This window comes from Indicator indicator, chromosome 7 (assembly GCF_027791375.1).
Source record: "Indicator indicator isolate 239-I01 chromosome 7, UM_Iind_1.1, whole genome shotgun sequence".
Taxonomy (NCBI): Eukaryota; Metazoa; Chordata; class Aves; order Piciformes; family Indicatoridae; genus Indicator; species Indicator indicator.
In genome coordinates, this window is record NC_072016.1 from 12,815,417 (window position 1) to 12,836,342 (window position 20,926).

A 20,926-nucleotide genomic window follows, 5' to 3' on the forward strand; every position below is an offset into this window, starting at 1 on the left:
ATCAATCTCTAAGTGTCTTCTTCAGCACAGGTTTCTGAAGCTCATAAATGCATTTGTGTATCCCATTTCCCCATCAGCTCCAGAGGTGAGAATAAATATTATTCACAGTGCGGTACATTTGTTTCCTAGCAAGACTGCCCCTCATAAAAAAACCAAAACAACTGAACAAAACAAACAAACAAACAAACCTGAAAAAACCCCAACAAAACAAACAAAATCAACACCACCACCACCACCAAAATAACCTTAAAATCAAACAAACATCACAAAACCAAACAAAAATCAAACAAAAACAAATCGCCAAAACAAACAAAGAAACCGCACCCAGAAATAAAATCACACCCACGAGAAGAAGGGAGATGAATTTGAACTATGAACTGGGCCTCAGCAGCTGACAGGGGGAGGCTGGCTGCCAGTGCCAGCTCCAGGGGCTGCTGGCAGAATCCTTTCGCCAAACGACGGCTGCCCATGGCAGGAGAGGCGCAGCCTCAACACAGCACCCGCAAGCAGGGCATCCGGGATGAAACCGAGAGCGAATGTGGCCGCGGGGTCCTGGGACGGGGCTCACTGCTCGGGGCTGCCAGGGATGTGGGATGCTGCCCCGCGGGCCGTGCGTGCAACGCGTAACCCCCTCCCCGTTGTCCGCCGCTCCGCCGGCTCCTCCCTCCGGGGCGCCGCGGGACTGCTCCCGGTCGCACGTGGCGCGGCGGCTGCCCGCCCCCCCGGCCCACGTGTGCCGCCGCGCCGTGCACTGCCGTGCCGGCTCCCCGCTGCAGTCCCGGTGCGGCGGGCAGGCGCTGAGGTGCCGGCGCTGCGGTGCCGGCGCAACGGCATGGCGGCTGCGGCGGGCCCGGGGCGCGGTGGCAGCGGCGGCAGCGGCGGCTGGGGCCGAAGCCGGGGCGCCGTGCTGCTTCTCTTCTTTTCGCTGTCACCGCGGCCGCCGGCCGGGGCCGCCTGGCTGCTGGGGTTGCGGCCCGAGGACACGGCGCCGGGCCGGGTATCCCTAGAAGGCGGTGCGGTGCAAGCGGCCGAGGGGAGCCGTTTCCTCCTGCGCCTCTACTTCCAGCCGCCGCCTGAAGGCAACGGCAGCCGCGGGCCGGCGGGCGAGCGGGAGCCGCGGCTGGTCTTCATCGAGGAGGCGGCTCCGGCGACCGCGGGGGGTGGCAAGACGGCGCGAGGCCCGGCGGAGCGGTGCCGGGAGCGCAGCGCCTGGGCCTCGGACGTGGAGGTCGTGGGGCCGCTGCGCTCGGGTGGGGCAGCGGGCTCGGCGCTGGCTGAGGTGCGGGTGCGGGAGCCGCGCAAGGGAGAGACGGCAGCGGCGCCGGGCGGGCGGCTCTTCTCCCTGTGCGCCTGGGACGGGCGGGCCTGGGCGCACCACGGGGCTGCGGGCGGCTTCCTGCTGCGGGTCCGGCCGGCGGCCCCGGCGCTGGGCACCTGGCTGCTGCCACTGCCCGAGGCGAGCTGGCTGCGGGCGCTGGGCGCCCTGCTGCTGCTGGGGCTGTCGGCGCTGTTCAGCGGGCTGCGTCTCTCGCTGCTCTCGCTGGACCCGCTGGAGCTTCGCGTTCTGCGCAACAGCGGCTCGGCCGCCGAGCGGGAGCAGGCGCGGAGGGTGCAGGCGGTGCGCGGTGGCGGCGGTACCTACCTGCTCTGCACGCTGTTGCTGGGGCAGGCCGGGGCCAACGCGGCGCTGGCCGGCTGGCTGTGCGCTTCGCTGCCTGGCGGCGGGGTGGCGGCGGCCGGCGGGCCGCGGGGAGCGCCGTGGTTGCCGGTGCTACTGTGCACCGCCGCCGTCTTTTTGGGTGGAGAGGTGCTGCCCTACTCGGTCTGCTCGCGGCACGGGCTGGCCATCGCCTCCCGCACCCTGTGCCTCACCCGGCTGTTGATGCTGGCCGCCTTCCCGCTCTGCTATCCGCTCAGCCGGCTGCTGGACTGGGCACTGCGGCAGGAGCTCAGCGTCTTCTCCACGCGGGAGCGGCTGCTGGAGACGCTGCGCGCTGCTGGGCCCCACGGCGACCTGGTGCGGGAGGAGCTGGCCATGGTGCAGGGAGCGCTGGAACTGCGCACCAAGGTAGTGGAGGACGTGCTGACGCCGCTGGCTGACTGTTTCATGCTTCGCGCCGATGCTGTGCTGGACTTTGCCACTGTCTCCGAGATCCTCCGCTCCGGCTACACGCGCATCCCCGTCTACGAGGGTGACCGGCGCGACAATATTGTCGACCTACTTTTCGTCAAGGACCTGGCCTTCGTCGACCCTGATGACTGCACTCCCCTGCAGACTGTCACCCGTTTCTACCGCCGCCCGCTCCACTGCGTCTTCAATGACACGCGCCTTGACACACTGCTTGAGGAGTTCAAGAAGGGTGAGGCCACCGAGCCACCATGCCCCAGACTTCCCCTGCACCCCTCTGCATACCCAATGGTTCCCAGGTCAGCAGTCCCCATGGTTCACCCCATATGGCCTCTTGTCAGAACCTGGCAGGTACCGGGGATGCGGGAAGGGAGTTGGGCCCTGCATGTGCTGGTGTGGTGGTGTCCTGATGTCACCTGATGGAACAGCCCCCAGGTGGATTGAAGGCCTGCAATGCTGGTCGTGCCTGTAATGTTCTTGAGACTATAAGAGCCTTTGGTCTCAGAGTTTGCTAGCTGAGCAGGTGAGCCTGTCCTGCAGGGCTGATGACCTGGCAGCATGGACACAGTGCCTGCCTTGCAACCCTGCCTGGGCATGGCAGCATTCAGCACTCTGTTCTATGTGGAGGAGCTTATGGTAGGAGGTCACATCTTGTTACATAGCTCTCCCATTTTCAGCTTAGCAGTGAGAAGCAGCTATAGAGAGTGTTTCTGTGCAAGTGGCTTAAAAGAAGAAAAAGCTAAACCATTAGGGAGAGATGCAGGGTTTTTTCAGCTGTGGCAGCATTCATAATGCAGAAGGTGCCAGCAGCCCCAGAGATGCTGTGAGATGTATTTCATTAACCATACCTTGAGAATACACACAGAATGTGTTTTTTCCCCCACACACTACGAATTGTGTTTTGCTGTGTGCTATTCAGTACATCATACAATGATGAGTGAGTCTGAATGATGTAATGCAGAAGAAGAGCACTTTGCTCCTGGGCTGTCTGGGGCCATTCTGCTGCAAGCAGAGCTGATCACGTGAGAAAGACCAACCTGGTCCCAGAAACAGAGAAAGCCTCTCTGTGAGTCATCTCTGTGCTTGTTTTTAGAGCCGGGAAGAGGGGAGGGTAGGATGTTCCTTGTGTGCCAGAAAAGTGATCATCAGATACATGCAGGATCAGCATCCTCTCTGGAGATGCAGAGATGCAGGCTAGCATCATTTCTGGAGATGCACAGCTGTTCCCCTACTGCCTCCCACATCATAAGGAGAGGAGGTCTGTGTGGCACAGATCACCTACCCTCTCTGCCTCTCAACAGGACTGGAGACTTCTGGCGGTGCAGACCCAGAGATTAATGGGTTTTATCCTGAGACCATTAGCAAAAACATTTAGATTGCTCTCTTGAGTTCTCTTGGTGAGCTGCAGTAGTTCATCCTCCATGCTTCTAACATAACCAGTTGTCTGTATCTAATTGCTTATGTGCTTCACAGTTCCTGCTTAACTGTGGCTTCCAGCAAGATACTACATTACTAAAGTTTACCTGACGTCTCTGCTACCTCTCCTTTGTCTAGAGCTGAGCTTTACCAAAGATGGCAGATGACTGGCACAGCCTCCCCTGCATTTTTATCTGATTTACTTGTATGTGTTCAGCTACTTCCCCCTCCACATTTCTTCTACATTCTGGTACCCTATGAATTAAGAGACCTGTAGAAATGTCTTCTGGTTGCTTAGCTCAGGGTCCTTAGCTTGCTGTCCTCTCTGCCCTTCTTAAGCAGAGATTGGTTTTGTGTGCCTTTGCCTAGCCTGATGGGTCCATTAACAAGCCTTGCTACCTGCCTTACTCTTTCACATGCTAGTCCTCAAAAGAAATATTATTAATCATTCTTCAGCTTTACTCTAGTAAACTCTTGGCATTTCATTTCAGGCTCTTTCTCCCTTACAACTGTTTGTCATCATGGCCACCTTAAGTTGTTTTGCTACAGCCCCTGTGTAGAGCTCTCTTTAAAACTAGTTTGTTCCTGCCTCTTTTCTCCTTATGTTTTCTAAATCAAGTGCTTGCTTTTAGTCTTAATATCTAAACCAGCGTGGTATTTAGCAGTTCTATCTCTTCCTCCAAATGCTCTTCTCCTTAGGTGTTGCTGTTCTCTTCCAATTCATCTATCCCCTACTTGTAGACATTTGGTCTTCTCCAGCATCCTGTGTTTGTAGATAGCCATCCCCCAGCTCAGTCCTGAACCCCTCCTAAACTCTTTTTTACCCCCCAAGTTCTAAATACAGGTTCTAGTTTTGGCTTGTGCACAGTGACAGACGTTTGCTCCCAGCTGCCTTCAGCCCCATCCACTCCTGGTTCAGCCCCATTCACTTGACTGTTTAATTTCTAAAATAAAGATTTCCCATTTGTAATTAAGAATCTTCATTACTGTCTCCTTTTCTGTGTCTGCTTGAATGACCGTGAAGTATCATGTTTGATCCAATCATGGTTGCTTTCCATGGCCAGGTCTTCTGTGATGCCTCCACTAATTAGAGAGTAGGTTGATTACTTGTTGGTTCAGTGAGTGCTTAATGAAGGCATTCATCACTTCACACATTCAAGGTGCTTGCAGGACAGCAAATGCTCCCACTGATAATGCCTGGTCTCTTTCTAGGAAATAGAAGTCTTGGGTAAGGATGGGCATTGATAACCACCTCCAGATCCATAAGTCTCTGACAAACCTCTAGAGAAATCTTGGCAGGTTTTTTTTTTCCTTCTCCTATGGTTACCTCGAAGAGTTTGGGTATTCTTGATGTTGTTGTTTTGGGGTTTTTTAATACATTGTTTATAAAAAATACACATATTTTATTATTTTTCTTTCCTGGATAGCAGTCTATGCTTCTGATCCGTTTCACTGGTGATTAATGCTCTGCCACATCCACTATACCAATAATGTCTTTTTCTTTTTTTTTTTTTTTTTTTGCGTAATGTATAAATAACACAATTCCACTGCCAGAGCTCTTTGCCACTGTACACAAACACTTGTTCTTTCATACTGAAAATGTCAAGGGATGATTACATACAGCACTTTGGGACCCTTGCTCACACCTCCAGCAGCACTTTCACTTTTCTGTGGTTCTTCCTATTCACTGTATAATTCTTCTTTACCTGATACATTTCTCTCATTATGCTGTCCTAGCTGTGATGATGACCAGCTTTTTTCCAGTCTTTTACAGCAGGGTTTGAAGGGAAGCTTTCCTGCATTGATTTCTAGGTAAGCTCACACCTAACCTTGTTTGAGCTCGGTTCCATGAAGATGCTTTGAAGTTGGCGTGGAGTTTAATTCATAGATGGGTTGCAAATAACCTTCCCTAGCAGGACTCTGCATAAATGGATTACCCTCCACAGACCTGGAGAAGGGCAATTCTATGGCAGCAGCTTGCCAAAACATCTAAATTGTATGAAGAGGGTAGCATACACTTCAGCAGCACCAAGGAAGCTAATGGCCAAGTGTGGTTACAGCAGCTGTGAGCTCTGCTTGACAAAACCTGGCCCCTTCCCCATCGTGGTAGAACTGGTCAAACCCTTCACATCTGCTCCTTCAGAAGCCTGCTGCTGCTGGCATCATTCTACGTCTGTTTTGGCACTAATTCCTGGAGAAGATGGTTAAACTGGGGGCACTAATGGGAATTGGGAAAAGCGCAGAGAAGGCTGCAAACATCATCAGGGGAGGTGGGGTGGGGGCTGACCTGTGAGAGGACAGCTTGGACTTGAACACACAGCCTGAAAGAGGACAGCTGCAAAAAATGCATTGAAAAAAGAAACATTACAGAACCATAAGACAGGTCCAGCAGAAGGAAGGAAATGCCTGTTCTAGAAGATGGTTTTGACCTTATCTTCTAATCAAAAAGTCAGTGGAAGGAACTCAGAAATAACAAGGCCATGATACCCAATTTGCCATCTTTTTAGGCAAGCTAGATGGAGTCATTGCATAGGGCATTATAGAATCATAGAATGGTCTGGGTGGAAAGGGTCTTCCAAAGGTCATGTAGTCCAGCCCCCTTTGCAGTAAGCAGTGGCATCCTCAACTAGATCAGGCTGCCCAGAGCCTTGTTGAGCCCCATCTTGAGCATCTCCAGTCGTGCAACCTTTATGTAGAAGTGCTAAGTGGAGAATACTACACAAAATGTGTCCCCTCTTCTCTAGAAATAAGAAAATACATTCCAGTACAGTAACTTTACCATCTGCAGCCCAAAAGAAGCTGAAGGAGTGAAAAAATTTGGAGACCTTTTTTTTGGCAATTTGTATTGGCACATCTCTGAGTACCTGGCATTATTCTCTGCTTCCAGGAGGAAGGACCCAATACACTAGGGAAATAACTGCACCATATTTAGCAAGATAAAGCAATGTAGAGGAGCAGATGAGGTGCCAGTAGGATGACTTCACTTCAGGAATATGGTGCTAAGAGGAAAGGTTTATGCATTCATTCAGTGTGAAATGCTGCAGGTGATGCAGTCTCTTTCTCCTTCACCCCTAGACAATAACCAAAGCAATAATACATTTTGCAGCTTCAGTCCTGTGATACAACTCCTTGTGGAGAGCTCCTCTGTGAGGTCCCCCTTATTGTTCTGCAGTGCCTTTGGGAAGTCTTAGCCCATTCCTCAAGATATTTGTGGATTTTGTTGACTTACTTGCTGGGAAAGTCTATATACAGCAGTGGCACCTTTCAGTAAGTAATTTTCCTCTGTCATTTTCCTAGTTTGTTTTCCTGGAGCAGGGCAGAGGCTGAGGTATGACTCAAATTAGCCTTCTGTGGTTTGGCATCTTTTAAGTTACTAAAAGTAACTTCTCTGAAAACAAACTTCTTCACTTGGCAGGGAAAACAACCTCTACTGTGGAGGATAACTCTGAGCCAGGGATTGTCTTTGCTTTTCACTATATTCCATGGTCTCTGTTAGGCTTCTCCAAGTTGAGTGTAGCTTGAGAAGGTGCTTACACTTGCCAGGAACTGGGGTCAGTGCCACTTCATCTGCCTTCCTTGCTCAGAGAGCCTGCAGCCACTGCAAGCACAAAGCATGATTTAAAATTTAGTTTGACCATCAAGAGATTTCTGCAAGCATGATAGCCACTTTGTTGAGCACCTGGATGGGCTCAAGCCATGACCTCCATAGACAATTGTATGGGTAAGGAGCCAGTTGTTACCCAGGGACTGTCCCTGTATGCAGGCGATTGCCAGGCTGAGAGTGGGTGAGGTGCTGATACACAAAAGATAGTTCCAGTGACTCGTGCTACAGCTCTGCTTCACATATTACTTTGTTTTCCCCCCCAAATTGTACTAAATCTTACTGTGTGAATCCTGGGCTGTTTTACACTGCCCACCAAGCCCAGAAGCAGTGCTGCTCCAGGGCTGTTCAGCAAAGCAAGAGAGAGTCATGTCCTTGAGGGAGAGGGCACTCAGCCAGCCATCTCCCTCTTGAGAGCTGTCAAAGGCACCTTCAGACTGAGCTGTGGGAAAGAGTGAAGTGGCCTGTGCTACAGACTCCAATTAAAACAGTTTTGCATTAGCTCTTTAGATGCTTTGTAGCTTCAGAAATCCTTGTCATCCTTGTAGGCTTCCTGAGGTTCCAAGTAACATATTCCAGGCGACCAACCATTTGTGGGCAGGCAGGATCATACGCAGCAGATGGAAGATGAGACTCTGTATCCTCTCCGATCTTCCCCATACCCTCTTAGTCTGTTCTGTCCATGGTTATACATCAGCTATTCCACACAGCCCATCTTTTCCCCAGTTTTCCTTAGAATTAGGAGAAGCACCAAAGCAGAATATGAGAAAGGCTTTTGTATTCTGCTAGGGACAGATGTCATTAGATGAAGTTCTCATCTCTAAGGAAAGCCTGGATTAGATTAGGATTTACAGTTTTCCCTTCACATAGCTCCAATTCCCTGTAGAGCTGGGTGCCCACTGTGTAGGTGTAAACATGCATTGGCTCTAGGTGCATCTCCTCAGGCATTTGCTTTCACCCTTGGTGCTGAGTAACACAAGAACACACACATGTTTCCAATTCAAAAAGTTTGAATCACAGTTCCTGCTTCAGGTGCAGGTCTGCAAGGAGGCAGGGAGACTGACAGCATCAGAGACAAGCTCTGATAAAAAGCACACAGAAAATGCATTTCATGGTTGTTTCAGAAATCAACCTTATTTACCAATTACTTTTTTTGTTCCTTTTTTTCTCTTCTATTTTGTAGCTGTAAGTTGTTCATGGCTTGTGCCTGTACCTTTGATCTTCCAGTAACAGCTTTAGATCTTACCGTAAAATTCATGAAAATGAATTTCATGCTCAGAATGCTCATCCTGTGGAACAAAAGACAAGGCTAAAGCATCTCTAACATTCCTCTGGCAGAGCACTTCCATAAAAAATGATAAGGAAGTAGTCTGGGCTATATTTGCTGCCAACAGCACCTTCTTTCTTGCAAGTAAAGGCATTTCTGTGTGTTCAGACCCTGTTCTCCCATCAGGGAGGGTGCTTTGAGGTAGATCTATGAGCCCAGCATCATTTAGGTAGTTAGGAAAAACAAGGCTCCTAAAAATGCACATAAAAGCTATGGATATCTGTTAAGATGCTTGCTCCATCCGGGAGCTTTCAGGTGTTTATATTAGCTTTGTAATTTAGCGTTTTGAGGCATTAACTTTCCACTGAAGATGTGGTTTGAAAAGAACAAATTTCATGTAGCTCATAAAGAATTTAGCAGAGTTGTATCCCATGCTGAGCAGACATTTAATCACCTATAGACTTCCTGTGCAAGAGCTGTCCTGTGGAGGCTGGTGCACAACTAAATTGCCTGTTTGTTCTAGCATTTGCCAAACCAAGGCTTTGATTCTCAAGTGTTTCACTGTGCTTTCCTGCATCAGTGATAGCCCTGTAAAATTCACATGTGACAGCTTGCTAGCAGAATAGCAGCTCACCCCTATAATTAATTTCATTTGAGCTATCAAGCATGGGTTTTGGAATCAATTTTACAGATCTTAAAGCTGGTTTAGATCAAGTTTGGGGTTTCGTTAAGTGATTTCACTCTCTCTGTCTCCCACTGAGGAAGACCTGCAGGGTAACTGCTGGAGAATGTGACCCCTTTGATGTCCTCAGATCTGTCCCTCTGCCACCCTCCCACAGGCATTGCTTCCACATCATGAAGAAGCCTAGCTTCTGCCCTTATACCTGCTCCAAAAGCTACTGCTTTTCAGTACAAGTACTCCTTGGGCAGGAGGATGCAGCTGAGCTTGGCAACATCCACGGCCTCTGAGGGGACAGGCCATGACTATACAGCCAGGACACCTGCACGCCGCCCCCACCCTTGCTGTCAAATTTATAGGGTCTGTTGAAGAAGTGATGTGAGGAGCTCCAGGACCCAGCCTGGTTGGGGGGCAGGACTTTGCAAATGATCTCATGTCCCATGGATGGGAAATAGAGCAAGTCAGACATGTCCCAGTGGGAACCAGTTGGGAGCAGCAGTCACGTGCACTCAGCTCTGCAAGGGATGGGAGTGGATTTGGGGGTGTTTTGTGATCAGCTATGCAGGCAGGGGCTAGGATCAGCTTATTCAGTGTGGGCCAGGAGCACTCACATGAATTCCACCAGTTTTCGGTCACTAGGTACCTGCCCTAATGCAAATGTTAGCCTGGAAACCCACACCCAGGGGTTTATAGTCTGGCTATAAGTGTTTATTTTCTGTGACAATAAAGAACTCTTGAGTGCTCTAACAGCTATCCAGGCTCTGCCCCCAGTGCAGTGAAACCATGGGTCTGCTTCAGGCTAACAGTGCTGGGTTATTTCTAAATAATCTCATTTGCTGCTTCATGAACATTGAGCTGGAATCGCATTTCTCTGCTGCCGCTCTAGAGTAAATTACAATGTCCATGTAGATGTTTAGCCAAAAAAAGAATTACCTCCATTATTCTCTGACTGCCTTTAAGTAGTACCTAAGCTCTTCATAAGGACTCAGTGGTTTAGCGTTGCATGTAAATGTCATTAACAACAAGCTTTTGGCCAAAAGAAATAATTTCTCCCATCTCCTCACTCACTCGAGGACTTGTAGGAGACCAGATGGCCCCAGTGTTGGAGAGCAGGGTTTGGCAAACGAGATGTTTTCAAAAGTTGGACTTTGCTATGATGAAATGTAGCTGTTCCTGCTGTCTTGCAGCCAACTCCACTGCTTTTCTCTTTTTCAAGTCTCAAGTCATGTTGCTTTATGCTGAACAGACATGATGCACAAACCCATGTATGAAAAGGACTGAAATAGCCTGGTCTAAAGAACATGCTGGATTTTCAGTGCCCAGAGGCTGTTGATTTGGGGTTTTTTTAAGACCATCTCAGTGCTATTTGCTGCAATGTTATGTTCTCATTTCTAATTCTGTAGGCGTGGGAGGCAGTGAGCTGCTCTCTGAAATCTTGCAATAAAAGCTTGGTATGAGGAGGAGGGAATTTAGACTGTGGAAAATGCCCAAGCTTTTCTGTGAGAAACGTATAGTGCTGATCTTCAGCTGAGAAATGCCGTTTGCTCATCTTGGATCCAGGGCAGGGTTATTTGAAGGTTGCATGGTCCCCAGCAAGATGTGTTTGGTGCCAGGCTGCCCTGGATGTGCTTGTCCCAGTGCCTCCATGGAGATGAGCCAAAAGGCATCAGTGGGAGATGAGGGACTTGTGCAGCAGGCAGGAGCCCACCCCTGCTGCATCTTTATACATAACCACTGTTCACATCCCTTCACCCAGGCAACAGGAGAGTTTGTGGGGGATGCTTTATGGGAGACGTAGATTCAGAGGCCAGAAGGGCCTATCCCTCTTTTGGTTGACCACTGCTGTTCAAGGACCCCAGCTCCAAGACCATGGAGAAAATAAGGTGTTTGCAGGTTACCAAGGGATCCCTGCAGTGCCCACAGTACAGCTGGGTTTGTTGCAGGGATTGTAACAGAAGACCCTAGGGATGCAGAGCAAAGAGAAGAGGGGGAGTTATTAGCTGTGGAGCCAATGTAGGACATTCCTAACATTTTAAGTAAAACTAGAGGTTCAGAACTTGTGTGTGCTGCTAAACAGTGTAGGAGCTACAGGGACAGTAAGAAAAACAGTGCTGTTCTTTGACAGGTCCAAGAATACATTGGAGCTATAAACCCAGAAGTTGTTTGCGGCTTGAAAGTTGGGTTCTGGTCAAGCTGCTGAACAGGAGCATAAATCAGAGCAGATGGTAAAGGAAGGGAGAAGTTGAAGAAGTCAAAACAGCTTAGGCAGAGCTGGACATGCGAAAACAAATAGCAATGTTTCAAGTGTGCCAAAAGCAAGAAGCCTGAGAATGTGTCAGCAGAGCTGCCAGCTTTCTGGGGCAAGTGAGGAAGCTGAAGCTGTCACTGAGAAACGCTGCCACCTCCAAGCAGGAGTCACCATCATTGCAGCTGAAGGTCCTGGTCCTGGTCTGCTCTTTTAAGGTAACAAAGAGGAGGTGCTGTCAGGGGCAGGGTTTGGAGAAGACATTCAGGTGCGAGCTGATGTCTTGAAAAGCACTTAGTCTCTGCTTCCAGATGGTTCACTGAAGAGTTTTACAGGAGCTGGCCTGAAAGCTGCAATCAAACATATGCATTTCTGCATTAAAACCAGCTGCTGTTCTGAGGAACTGGGGGGTTTGCCCCTATTTTAAGAAAAACTTAGGATTAGTCCAGACAGTGATGGAGAGAAAGATGGGAGAGATCTGTTCCTGGCAGTTTGATAGGAAAGATAATTAACAGCAGAATGAGAAAACACCAAGAAAATGAGGGAAACCAGCAGAGCCCAAGGAAATGCTCACATTTCTATGTTGGAGGACACTATCTCATTGCTCTTAGAATTGCTTCATGCCAGTGAAGCTGAGGGTAAGCAAGAAGCAGCTGGTATGATGTATGCTTCACTCCTGCACAGGAGGCTGTCAGAGAGCTAAACAGAGTGAGTCACAGCAGGTTGTCTGGGTAAAGAAAGCAAGTGGCCCTAAAAAAGAACCAAGCAGAGTCCTGTGACACCTAGAAATCAGCCTGAGGAGTAGCAGCCCTGTCAAGCTGGGCTTTGCACCCAGCCCTTTCTCCCTGAGTTAGTGCAAATGCGATGGGTTTGGGCAAGAGTGGCTGCTTATGAGGTTTGGCTGTGGTCTGTGCCTCCCATGAAGCCCTGTCTGCTTGCCAGCCAACTGTGCTGGGTGGGGGTGGGGGCCTCACTGCTGCTCTGCTCTCCCCCCACAGGAAAGTCCCACCTGGCCATTGTCCAGCGGGTGAACAACGAAGGGGAAGGAGACCCATTCTACGAGGTGATGGGCATTGTCACTCTGGAGGATGTCATTGAGGAGATCATCAAGTCCGAGATCCTGGATGAGACGGATCTGTACAGTTAGTGTCCCAGAGCAGCTACTGCGGTTGCAGAAGCCAGGGTGGGAGCCTGCACAGTCAGACAGACAGACATGTGGGTAGGACAAAGGCCAAAGCAAATCATGGTCCTTCCCCAGAGCAGTTCACAGTCATAGGGGGAAGGACACGAATGATGGAGAGATGCTGGTCAGATGTCAGGGAATCAGTCCTGAATGCTTGAGAGAAAAGATGCACCAACATCAGCAGACAGTAGCTGGCCAGGTCCTGACCCAGGGACACATGTTGGGCATGAAACCCCATCCCTGGAGGTTTTTAAGGCCAGGCTGGATGTGACTCTGAGTGACCTGATCTAGTGTGAGGTGTCCCTGCCCATGGCAGGAGGGGTTGGAACTAGATGATCCTTGAGGTCCCTTCCAAACCTAACAATTCTATGATTATAACTGCCCATGGGTGGTTCACAAGCTCCTTTCCATCTCTAGGTGATGCCTCCAGCCAAGGCAACCCAGAATTTGTTCTTGAGAAAGAAACATTTCACCACCCTGCTCCCTCCCCAGGCAGCTGCTCCCTCAGCTGTGATGCTCAGCACATTTTGTGCACCTCAGTTGCTCCAGCTGCTGCTCCACGGCAGCCGTGCCATAGGGTGCAGCAAGATGTGCCTCTCTGCATGTGTGTGCATGTGGTATGGGGTCCTGCAGCTCCAGTGGCTTTGTGGTTGCTGCAGGCTGGCAACAGCTCTCCTCTCTGCCCCGCAGCAGACAATCGGAAGAAGGAGCGGGTGCCCCACCGGGGACGCAAACCTCAGGACTTCTCCATCTTCAGGCTTTCAGACAGTGAGATGAAGGTGAAGATCTCCCCACAGCTCCTCCTGGCTACACATCGGTTCATGGCAACAGGTACCCTTGCCCTTGTGCAAGCCTTGCATCTCCCTGCAGCAGCATCAGCCCTGCAAGGCATGCGTGAGCTATTCCTGGGCTGGGCTCCCCTTGTCAGTGAGTGGTTTCTGCTTGCTCTGACCCTGGGCGTCCTGGTGCTTCATTGTCATGGGGCTGCATTTGGCTGTCTGCCATGCCACAGGGTGCTGTGGCTGAGGCTGTGCAGCTTAGAGAAGAAGGGATTCTCAGCAGCCTCAGCACCACTGAGTGAGCATGCATTGCCCCCTCTGTAGAAGTGGAACCTTTCAAGTCCCCCTACCTCTCTGAGAAGATTCTGCTGCGGCTCTTAAAACACCCCAACGTTATCCAGGAGCTCAAGTACGACCGAAAAAACAAGAAGGCAGCGGAGCATTACCTCTACCAGCGCAATCGCCCTGTAGACTACTTCGTCCTCATCCTGCAGGTTCCTGGGGCAGCAGCAAGCAGGGGATGGCAGGGGGTGGTCTGTCTCTCCATGCTGCCTTGCTCTGGGCTACTTCTGCCAGTGGAGATGCCCATCTTCTTGTATGGGGTGGCCGAAGTCCCTGGAGCCCTGGTCAGGGCAGTGGTCAGGAGTGTGGGGTGTCTGTCTGAGCAGGTTTTCCTTCTCCCAGGGAAAAGTGGAGGTGGAGGTTGGCAAGGAAGGGCTGCGTTTTGAGAATGGAGCATTCACTTACTATGGCATCCCTGCCATCATGGCTGTTGTCTCCTCAGGTAAGGCCTCTGTGGGTTCCCTCCAGCCCTGCCTTTGCTTCTACAGCAGCTAAGCCATCTGGTGGCTAGGAAAAGGGGCTGGCCATGAGGGCTGTGGGGTGCAGGGCAGGCAGGAGCCCTTCCTCTGCAATTCCTACCTCTCCAGTTGTCATTTCAGATAATGATGTGCGGAAAATGGGCAGTCTCACCGGATCCTCCTTCCTGTGTAAGTATTTCAGGACAGGCTGGGATTCTAAAACCTCTCCTCCATGGCACTGGCCAGCTGAAGGAGAGATGAATTTGTGCCCTGCTCAGGGCAGATCATGCTCTGCACCAAGATCATCTCCTTTAAAAGTCTTGGTAGAGATACAATGTGCTAAGGAGATGATGCAGCAGAGTCCTGGCAGAAGGACTTTGAGGTCCCTTTGAGGTTTCAGCGAAATGCTGGATCCCTTTGGGTGGGTCCCAGCATGGTTGGCATTGGAAGGGGCAATGCAAGGAGCACTGCCCACAGGCTGAAGCATGCCTCATGGATGGGAGCAATAAACCCTGTGACTTCTGGCATGATGCAGCCAGGTCTCAGTGTGACATCTTTGGACCCAATTGCATTCTTGATGCTCAAATTATGAGCTGAATAGGGGTCCCATGCTGAGGGAATGGGGGCTGCTCAGGAATTTCAGAGTTGGGTCAGTTTACCTACAAGCCATTTTCACATGGTGGGGGTGGAAATTAACCAAGTTAGAAGTGGCTTCCCTGGTAAATTCCCTGCCTGCAGAGCTGATGGGTTAGCAAGCAGATCCTCTGCTTACAGGACTTAAGAGGGAAATGTGATCAGAGGATAGTTTGAGTTTCTCTCCTCTTCTTTGCTGATCACCCCTGCAAACATTTAGTGCAGGGAGCAGGCAGAGGTGCTGCCCACCCCCCGTCGAGCACATCCATCCTCCCAAACCCCAGGTATTACAGTGCCAGTGCTGAGCTGAGGATCCTCATGGTGCCTAATCCCACTATAACTGTCACTCCCCTGCATTACAGCCTGTGTGCAGCTCCAGGGTTCACCTATTTCTTGCTGCCTGCTTTGCTTCCATTCAGAAGGCTGACTTGTGGACTCCTGGGTTAACCCCACAGTGCACATTTCTGCTTTCTTGTGCATCCACAGCATGCTTGGTTAGAACAGATGGAGAAAATACAGCATCCACTTTCCTCTGGGTCATATGCTCCTGTTCTCGCAGTGACTGTGCCCAGGCCCCGACGAGGGCTCAGAGAGATGGTGCTACCTGCACAGCCTGGTGCAAGCCACAGTGGGTGATGTGATAGTGCAGCCACATCTGCAAAGCCACCAGCCAGGACGCAGCTACTCAGGGCTCCTTTGTTCCCTATGCTCACACATGATACTGTGTCACAAGGTGTTTTCTGCCATCCAGCCATCCCTGCATGCTGTGGCACCTGTGGTGTCGCACCCCTGGCCAGCAAGAAGGCAGGGTGGGAGGCAGAGGTCACAGAGCACTTCCCATGTTGGGCTGGCATCCTTCATCTCCCTTCGAGCAAAACTCAGCAGAAATGAGTGCTGAGTAGTGTGTCACAGCAGAGAATTCAGATGTTAACCCTTGAGCATTTAGCAATTTGTTATTAATTAACTGTTATGCAACTTTTCTATTGCCAGGCAATCTTTGGCCTTTGTGGCTTGGGGCAGGGGTGTGGCAGCAGAGACTCAGCATGGCCACCCCATGGTGGGTCAGGCAGTGAGAATGAGGAGGGAGCCCTAATGGTGATTTGTCCTTTGCCCCCAGCTGATGAAATTGTTCTTGGACTTTTATTCGAAGGAGGTTTCTATCCAGGGGAGGCCACAGAATAGGAATTACTGGAGAAGGAGCAGGGATGTTGAAAGGAAGCTGCAGGGCAAGCTTCCTGGGGGTTTTACCTTTAGAGCAATTTAAAAACATGAATCACATAGGCAGCAAGTGGTTCTTTCAGTGTTTCAGCATCTGGAGCAGCTCTGGGTGGTTGACTTCCCAGCACTGCCCCAAGTCTGTAGAGACCCAGTGCAGGCAGCTGGCCACAAATGCCTTTGCTTTGCATCATGCTGAGGGGCTCCTGCCAGCCCCACAGCTGCAGGGGCTGCTGCAGAGCACATTCTCTCTCTGCCTTCTCCCTGCACACACAGAAGCATCCTAAATTCCAAGCACAGTGACTTGGTTTGGCTTCCACCCATTTCCCAGGTGGCACAAGCTGACCACAAAGTCTCTTCTCCTGGCATCGGCTGGTGAAGGGCTGGAGCAGAGTGCCAGCACCAAGCTGATGGGAATGAGATGCTTTCTCCCCATATTGCAGCTCTAGGGAGATGTATGTCTTTGCAGACAGGCCTGGCAGGAGCTGGTACCCCCATACCTTGTCACAAAGCAGCCTGTTGATTTACAGCATCTAAGTCCTTGTCCCTGACAGTGTCCCTGTCCCCGGGGCTAGAGAATGCTTCCCTGGAGCAGAAGCAGGAGAGTGTAAGAGGGGTGGGAAGGAATGCTGGAGGCAGTCGTGGGAGCCCAGCCCAGGGCTGCTGGCACATAATTCTTTTTCTCGTTCTTCCCCCCGGTCTCTTTCTGACCTCTGTCCCTCACCTTCCCCCATCCCCTCCTTCCTTCACCCACCCTCTCTCTGCAGTGCCTGTCTCAGTGTCCCGTACCTTTGCCTTCAGTAGAGGGGACTCCCTGGCTGGCTCTCCAGGTAATGGGGCATGGGTTTGGGCAGGGACCTCCACATGTGCCAGGCTCTTTTGAGCTCCCTATGCACAGTGCACCAAGCCCCTCCACGATGCATGCCAGTCAGCTCCAGGAGACAAACAGCCACAATAGTCTGCAACAGGCAGCTCCTCACTGATTCAAGTGTGGGTGGTAAAAGAGGAACAGCAGCCCTGTCCCTGCTGCAGCCTTCCCAGTAGATGTGAACCCTAGGAAGAATGGGATAGGAGTAAGTGAGGTACATGGACAGATCAAGCTTTCTTTGGTGTGCAGTTCTTTAATTTCCTGCACTTGGTTATTGGATTTTCTTGCAACTTGCTGCTTCTGACCACAATTACTTGCAACCCTGCATGCACGCTGCTCTGCTTCCCTTGCTTTCTGGCAATCCAGGTAATAAAAGGGCATTTTAGCAGCAGGGCAAAGTCAGCAAGTTGTTGACATCACCCGTGCAAGGAACACATGCCTGTGTTCTCTAATAAATGATTGACCAGACAAAATCCATCAGTGAATGTGAGTGACAGGTCACCTTGCTGCTGTTCTGTTGGAGGCAGGGTGGATAGGAGCATGCCTTCAAGACAGGTTAAGTAAACCCTGTGGGCTGCCAGCTGCAACCAGAACTTGTGCCAAATGCCATGCTGAAGGCCTGTGTTAGCAGGAGAGACCTGCCAGCAGCAGGTCAGATGCCTGCCTCTGTGGTCCTTTTGGTTTTTGTGAGTGCAGAGCCTCTGCTGCCAGCATGCACCAAGGAAGACTGCAGGTCTCTGTAGGGCCTCTGACAACCCTGTACAGAGGGCACAGCTGCCAGAGGTGATTGGTCCACCCTGTGCCAGCACCAAGGACCCTCTCATGAGTGAGAGTTAGTGTTTTCCTCTCTGCTGTCCCTTCCTGCAGTGAACAGGTCTCCATCAAGGTGCAGTGGTCTCAACCGCTCCGAGTCCCCCAACCGGGAGCACAATGACTATGGGGGCAGCACCACACAGCTCCACAGTGGCAGCAACAACATCTACACACCTGACTACTCTGTGCACATCCTCTGTGATGTGCAGTTTGTCAAGGTACTGCTGGGCTGGCAGGGACTGTCCTCCAGCCATCCCCTGCTCAGCTCCTTTGCCCCTGGAGCCTGGTGGGTGCCCGGCGGGTGCTGGGGAGTCTTGCACTCCTGCTGTCTGAGGGTTTGGTGTCACCAAGTTCCTGGGAGGTCCTGGTGGGCCTTGATGCCCAGTGATCTGAGCATGCATGTCTCTGTGCCCAGGTCACCCGGCAGCAGTACCACAACGCACTGGTGGCCAGTCGCATGGACAGCTCACCTCAGTCTCCTGACATGGAGGCCTTTGACAGGGATTCAACAAAGGCCTCATCAGCACGGGGAACTCCACAGACACCCAAGGAGGACCCCACCACCCTCCTGAATGAGAGGAACAGTGTCATGTGTGAGTCACCCAGCGGTATTCCTTCCCTGCCACAGGCCAATGCTGCATTTTTCTGGGGCAGGGGAGGGGGAGAGGCTGTACCCATTGGTGTGACAAGAATGCCACCCCTGAGATGCAGTTATACATGGACTGGGGCATGTTGCCATTTGCACTCACACACCCATGGATGCTGTTGTGCACCCGCACATGCACACAGGTCTAAGTGTGTAGGCATGTAATTCCTCATTGCCACGTGCTCGTTTTCCCCCTGGGGTCCCTGGGGACCACAGGGACCTGGTGCCACAGCTGGCATCCTGCTACATTCTGCCCCAGGGCACAGCAGCTCCCCACCCTGCCACCACACCTGCCCTGTGTCCCTGCAGGCAGCCACTCTGAGGGGCTGCACAGTCCCAGTGATTCGGTGTTCCTGCACATGGAGGGCATCCCCTTCATCCAGGAGGAGCTGGCTGACAGTGAGGAGAACAGCAAACGGCAGAGTGAGTCTGGCCAGGGGACACACACATGACCCTGGGGGTGGTGAGGGCTGCAGTGCCCCAGAGCACTGGAGTCATGCTGGGCTTCTGCAGACAGTGAGTGCGGCAACACCGTCCTGGAGGCTGAGTCCCCAGGTAGAGAGGCTGGGAACAGCTCATCACCGAGCAGCCCTGAGGAGATGCTGGGCAGGAGACTGCTGAGATCCCTCAGTAAGTGGATGACCTAGGTAGGGAGAAAGCACTCAGGGGAGACCTCTACCCCAGCACCCCACTGCCCAGGTCAGCTGCTTCCCAGCCTTGTCCCAGGGACACTTCATGGGGCTGTCATGGAGCAGGGTATCAGCCCAGTTCTCTGGCAGTACCCCAAGCAGCAGGCAAAACTGCACCCAGGAATAGCTCAGGCAGAGCCACCTGCCTAGTCCTGGCCCTACCCTAAACACCCTCTGTCCTGAGCACCCTTGGCTCTCAGCACCCCAGTCCTAGGCACCCTTGTTGCTGCAGGTGGGCACAAGCAGCAGCCATCACTGGAGGGTGAGAAGATGCCCGAGGAGAGCTCCAGTCTTGCCCAGATAATCACCTGAGCAGCAGCGTGGCTGGAGCACAGTGCTGGAGGCCCACGCAGACTGGAGGTAGGAACCTGCACCTTGGTGCAGTATTCCTCCCCTAGTAAATGGGAGTTTGCTCAGATTTAATAGCATAGAATCAAGTTTCAAGAAGCACAGCCAAATAATGTGGCTTGGAGCCCATGCAAGTATGTGTGTCACTGGAAGCTAGAGCAGCGTCAGGGGATGTAGCAACAGACTCCAACCATCCTTGGGGAAGGAATGGATGTTGGAGACAGAGTGAGCCCCTGCTTGGTGTTTTCACAGCTAGAAATGTGACTGCACCGATATCCCTGAGCCTGGCTAGGAATGATGCTGCAGGCTTGACCAGCAGGCCAGGGAAGGGCAAGCTCTGGCCACCAGCAACAGGCTGTGCATTTGTCTTCCAGGTCTGCAGCATGGGGGCCTCCGGCTGCGAGGCTCATGTTCAACAGCAGCAGGTCTGAACTCACTCGCTGCCTGCCCACCCGCTCGCTCCTGCCGCCCCTCCCTACAGGACCTGTGCAGAGGCCCATCCCCAGGAGAGAAAGGATGTGCCCCCAGTGGAGCTGAACCACACAGGCAGCCTAAACCAGCTAGCTGGAGTCTGAGGGCCCTTGCCCAGCTGCTGCCTGGTAGCATCTGGTCTCAAGGAAGAGGCGTAAAAAGGAAAATTGGAGAAGTGGCTGGCACAGCATCCCTGCAGACAGAGCAGGGAGGGGCGGCCCAACCCAGAACTGCCCTTAGCATCATTTACCATCCCCATCCCATCGAGGCCTGGAGCCTTCTCAATGCTGGGTGCTGCACAGATGTGGTCTCCATCATGAGGAGAATGTGCTTTTTGGGGGGTGCTATGTGCAGCTCAGGGCCCCAGCACACATTTGTGCCATGCCTAGTGACACACACGCTCGCAGTGCCTAGAGCACAATGACCATTGCCATCACCCAGCACTCCCAAGCCCCTGCTAGGCACAGGGCAGGGAGCCCAGCTCAACCTCCTCCCTGGGGAGGGCCACTCCATGCTGCATTGAACCATCCTCCTCTCCATGCATGGCTGCCAGCATGAGAGAGGCTTGTGCTGAACCCTCAGGTTGGCACAGACCAGTCAGTAGTTTTTGTAGAGGCTGAATGCAAAGGGGATGTTAACATTAAAAGTGATTTCTCCCTGCGCCATTGCCCTGTCTGTGTCAATGGGTGTTGGGAAAGATGTGCTAACCTCTACCACCAGGCCAGGCTGCTCTCGTACCCATGGCCAGAGGTGACCAGAGTAGCAGGTCTCACCATTGCTGAAGGGAGCAGGTAAAGGACAAGGTCAGCAGGTGCTTCGCAGTTTTCTACTTGAACCTTGGTTCTCTGTCCCGCTTGCTGCCCACAGAAGCACTCATCCACACAGTTACACCATAACAATGCAGTGCAGGGCTGTGAAAGGACAGGGAGTTACTGTCATGCCATTGCAAATGCAGTAGAGTGGGGCAGACATTGCTGGAGTGCAGCCTGACAGGTAATGAGAGAAGGCTCACAGTCTGCCAATGCTGATAAAGCTTCAGCTGGAGTGACCCCTGTCTGGGCACTGCCCTCTCAGTAAACACACACTTGAGAGGAGGCAAGAAGAAAGCAAGGGGTAGATAACAACCTACCCTGAAGACTGAAGAA

General features: G+C 52.0%; 1 protein-coding gene across 1 annotated transcript; it reads left to right on the forward strand.

The window, feature by feature from the left end:
- Positions 1-520: 520 nt before the first annotated feature.
- CNNM1 (cyclin and CBS domain divalent metal cation transport mediator 1) lies at positions 521-19,274 on the forward strand. Its single transcript, XM_054382368.1, has 12 exons — positions 521-2,360; positions 12,335-12,478; positions 13,210-13,350; positions 13,623-13,792; positions 13,983-14,082; positions 14,240-14,287; positions 16,714-16,776; positions 17,682-17,845; positions 18,043-18,211; positions 18,583-18,696; positions 18,787-18,903; positions 19,195-19,274. Exons 1-12 carry the CDS (start codon positions 521-523, stop codon positions 19,272-19,274), a joined length of 3,150 nt encoding a protein of 1,049 aa, XP_054238343.1.
- Positions 19,275-20,926: the final 1,652 nt, after the last annotated feature.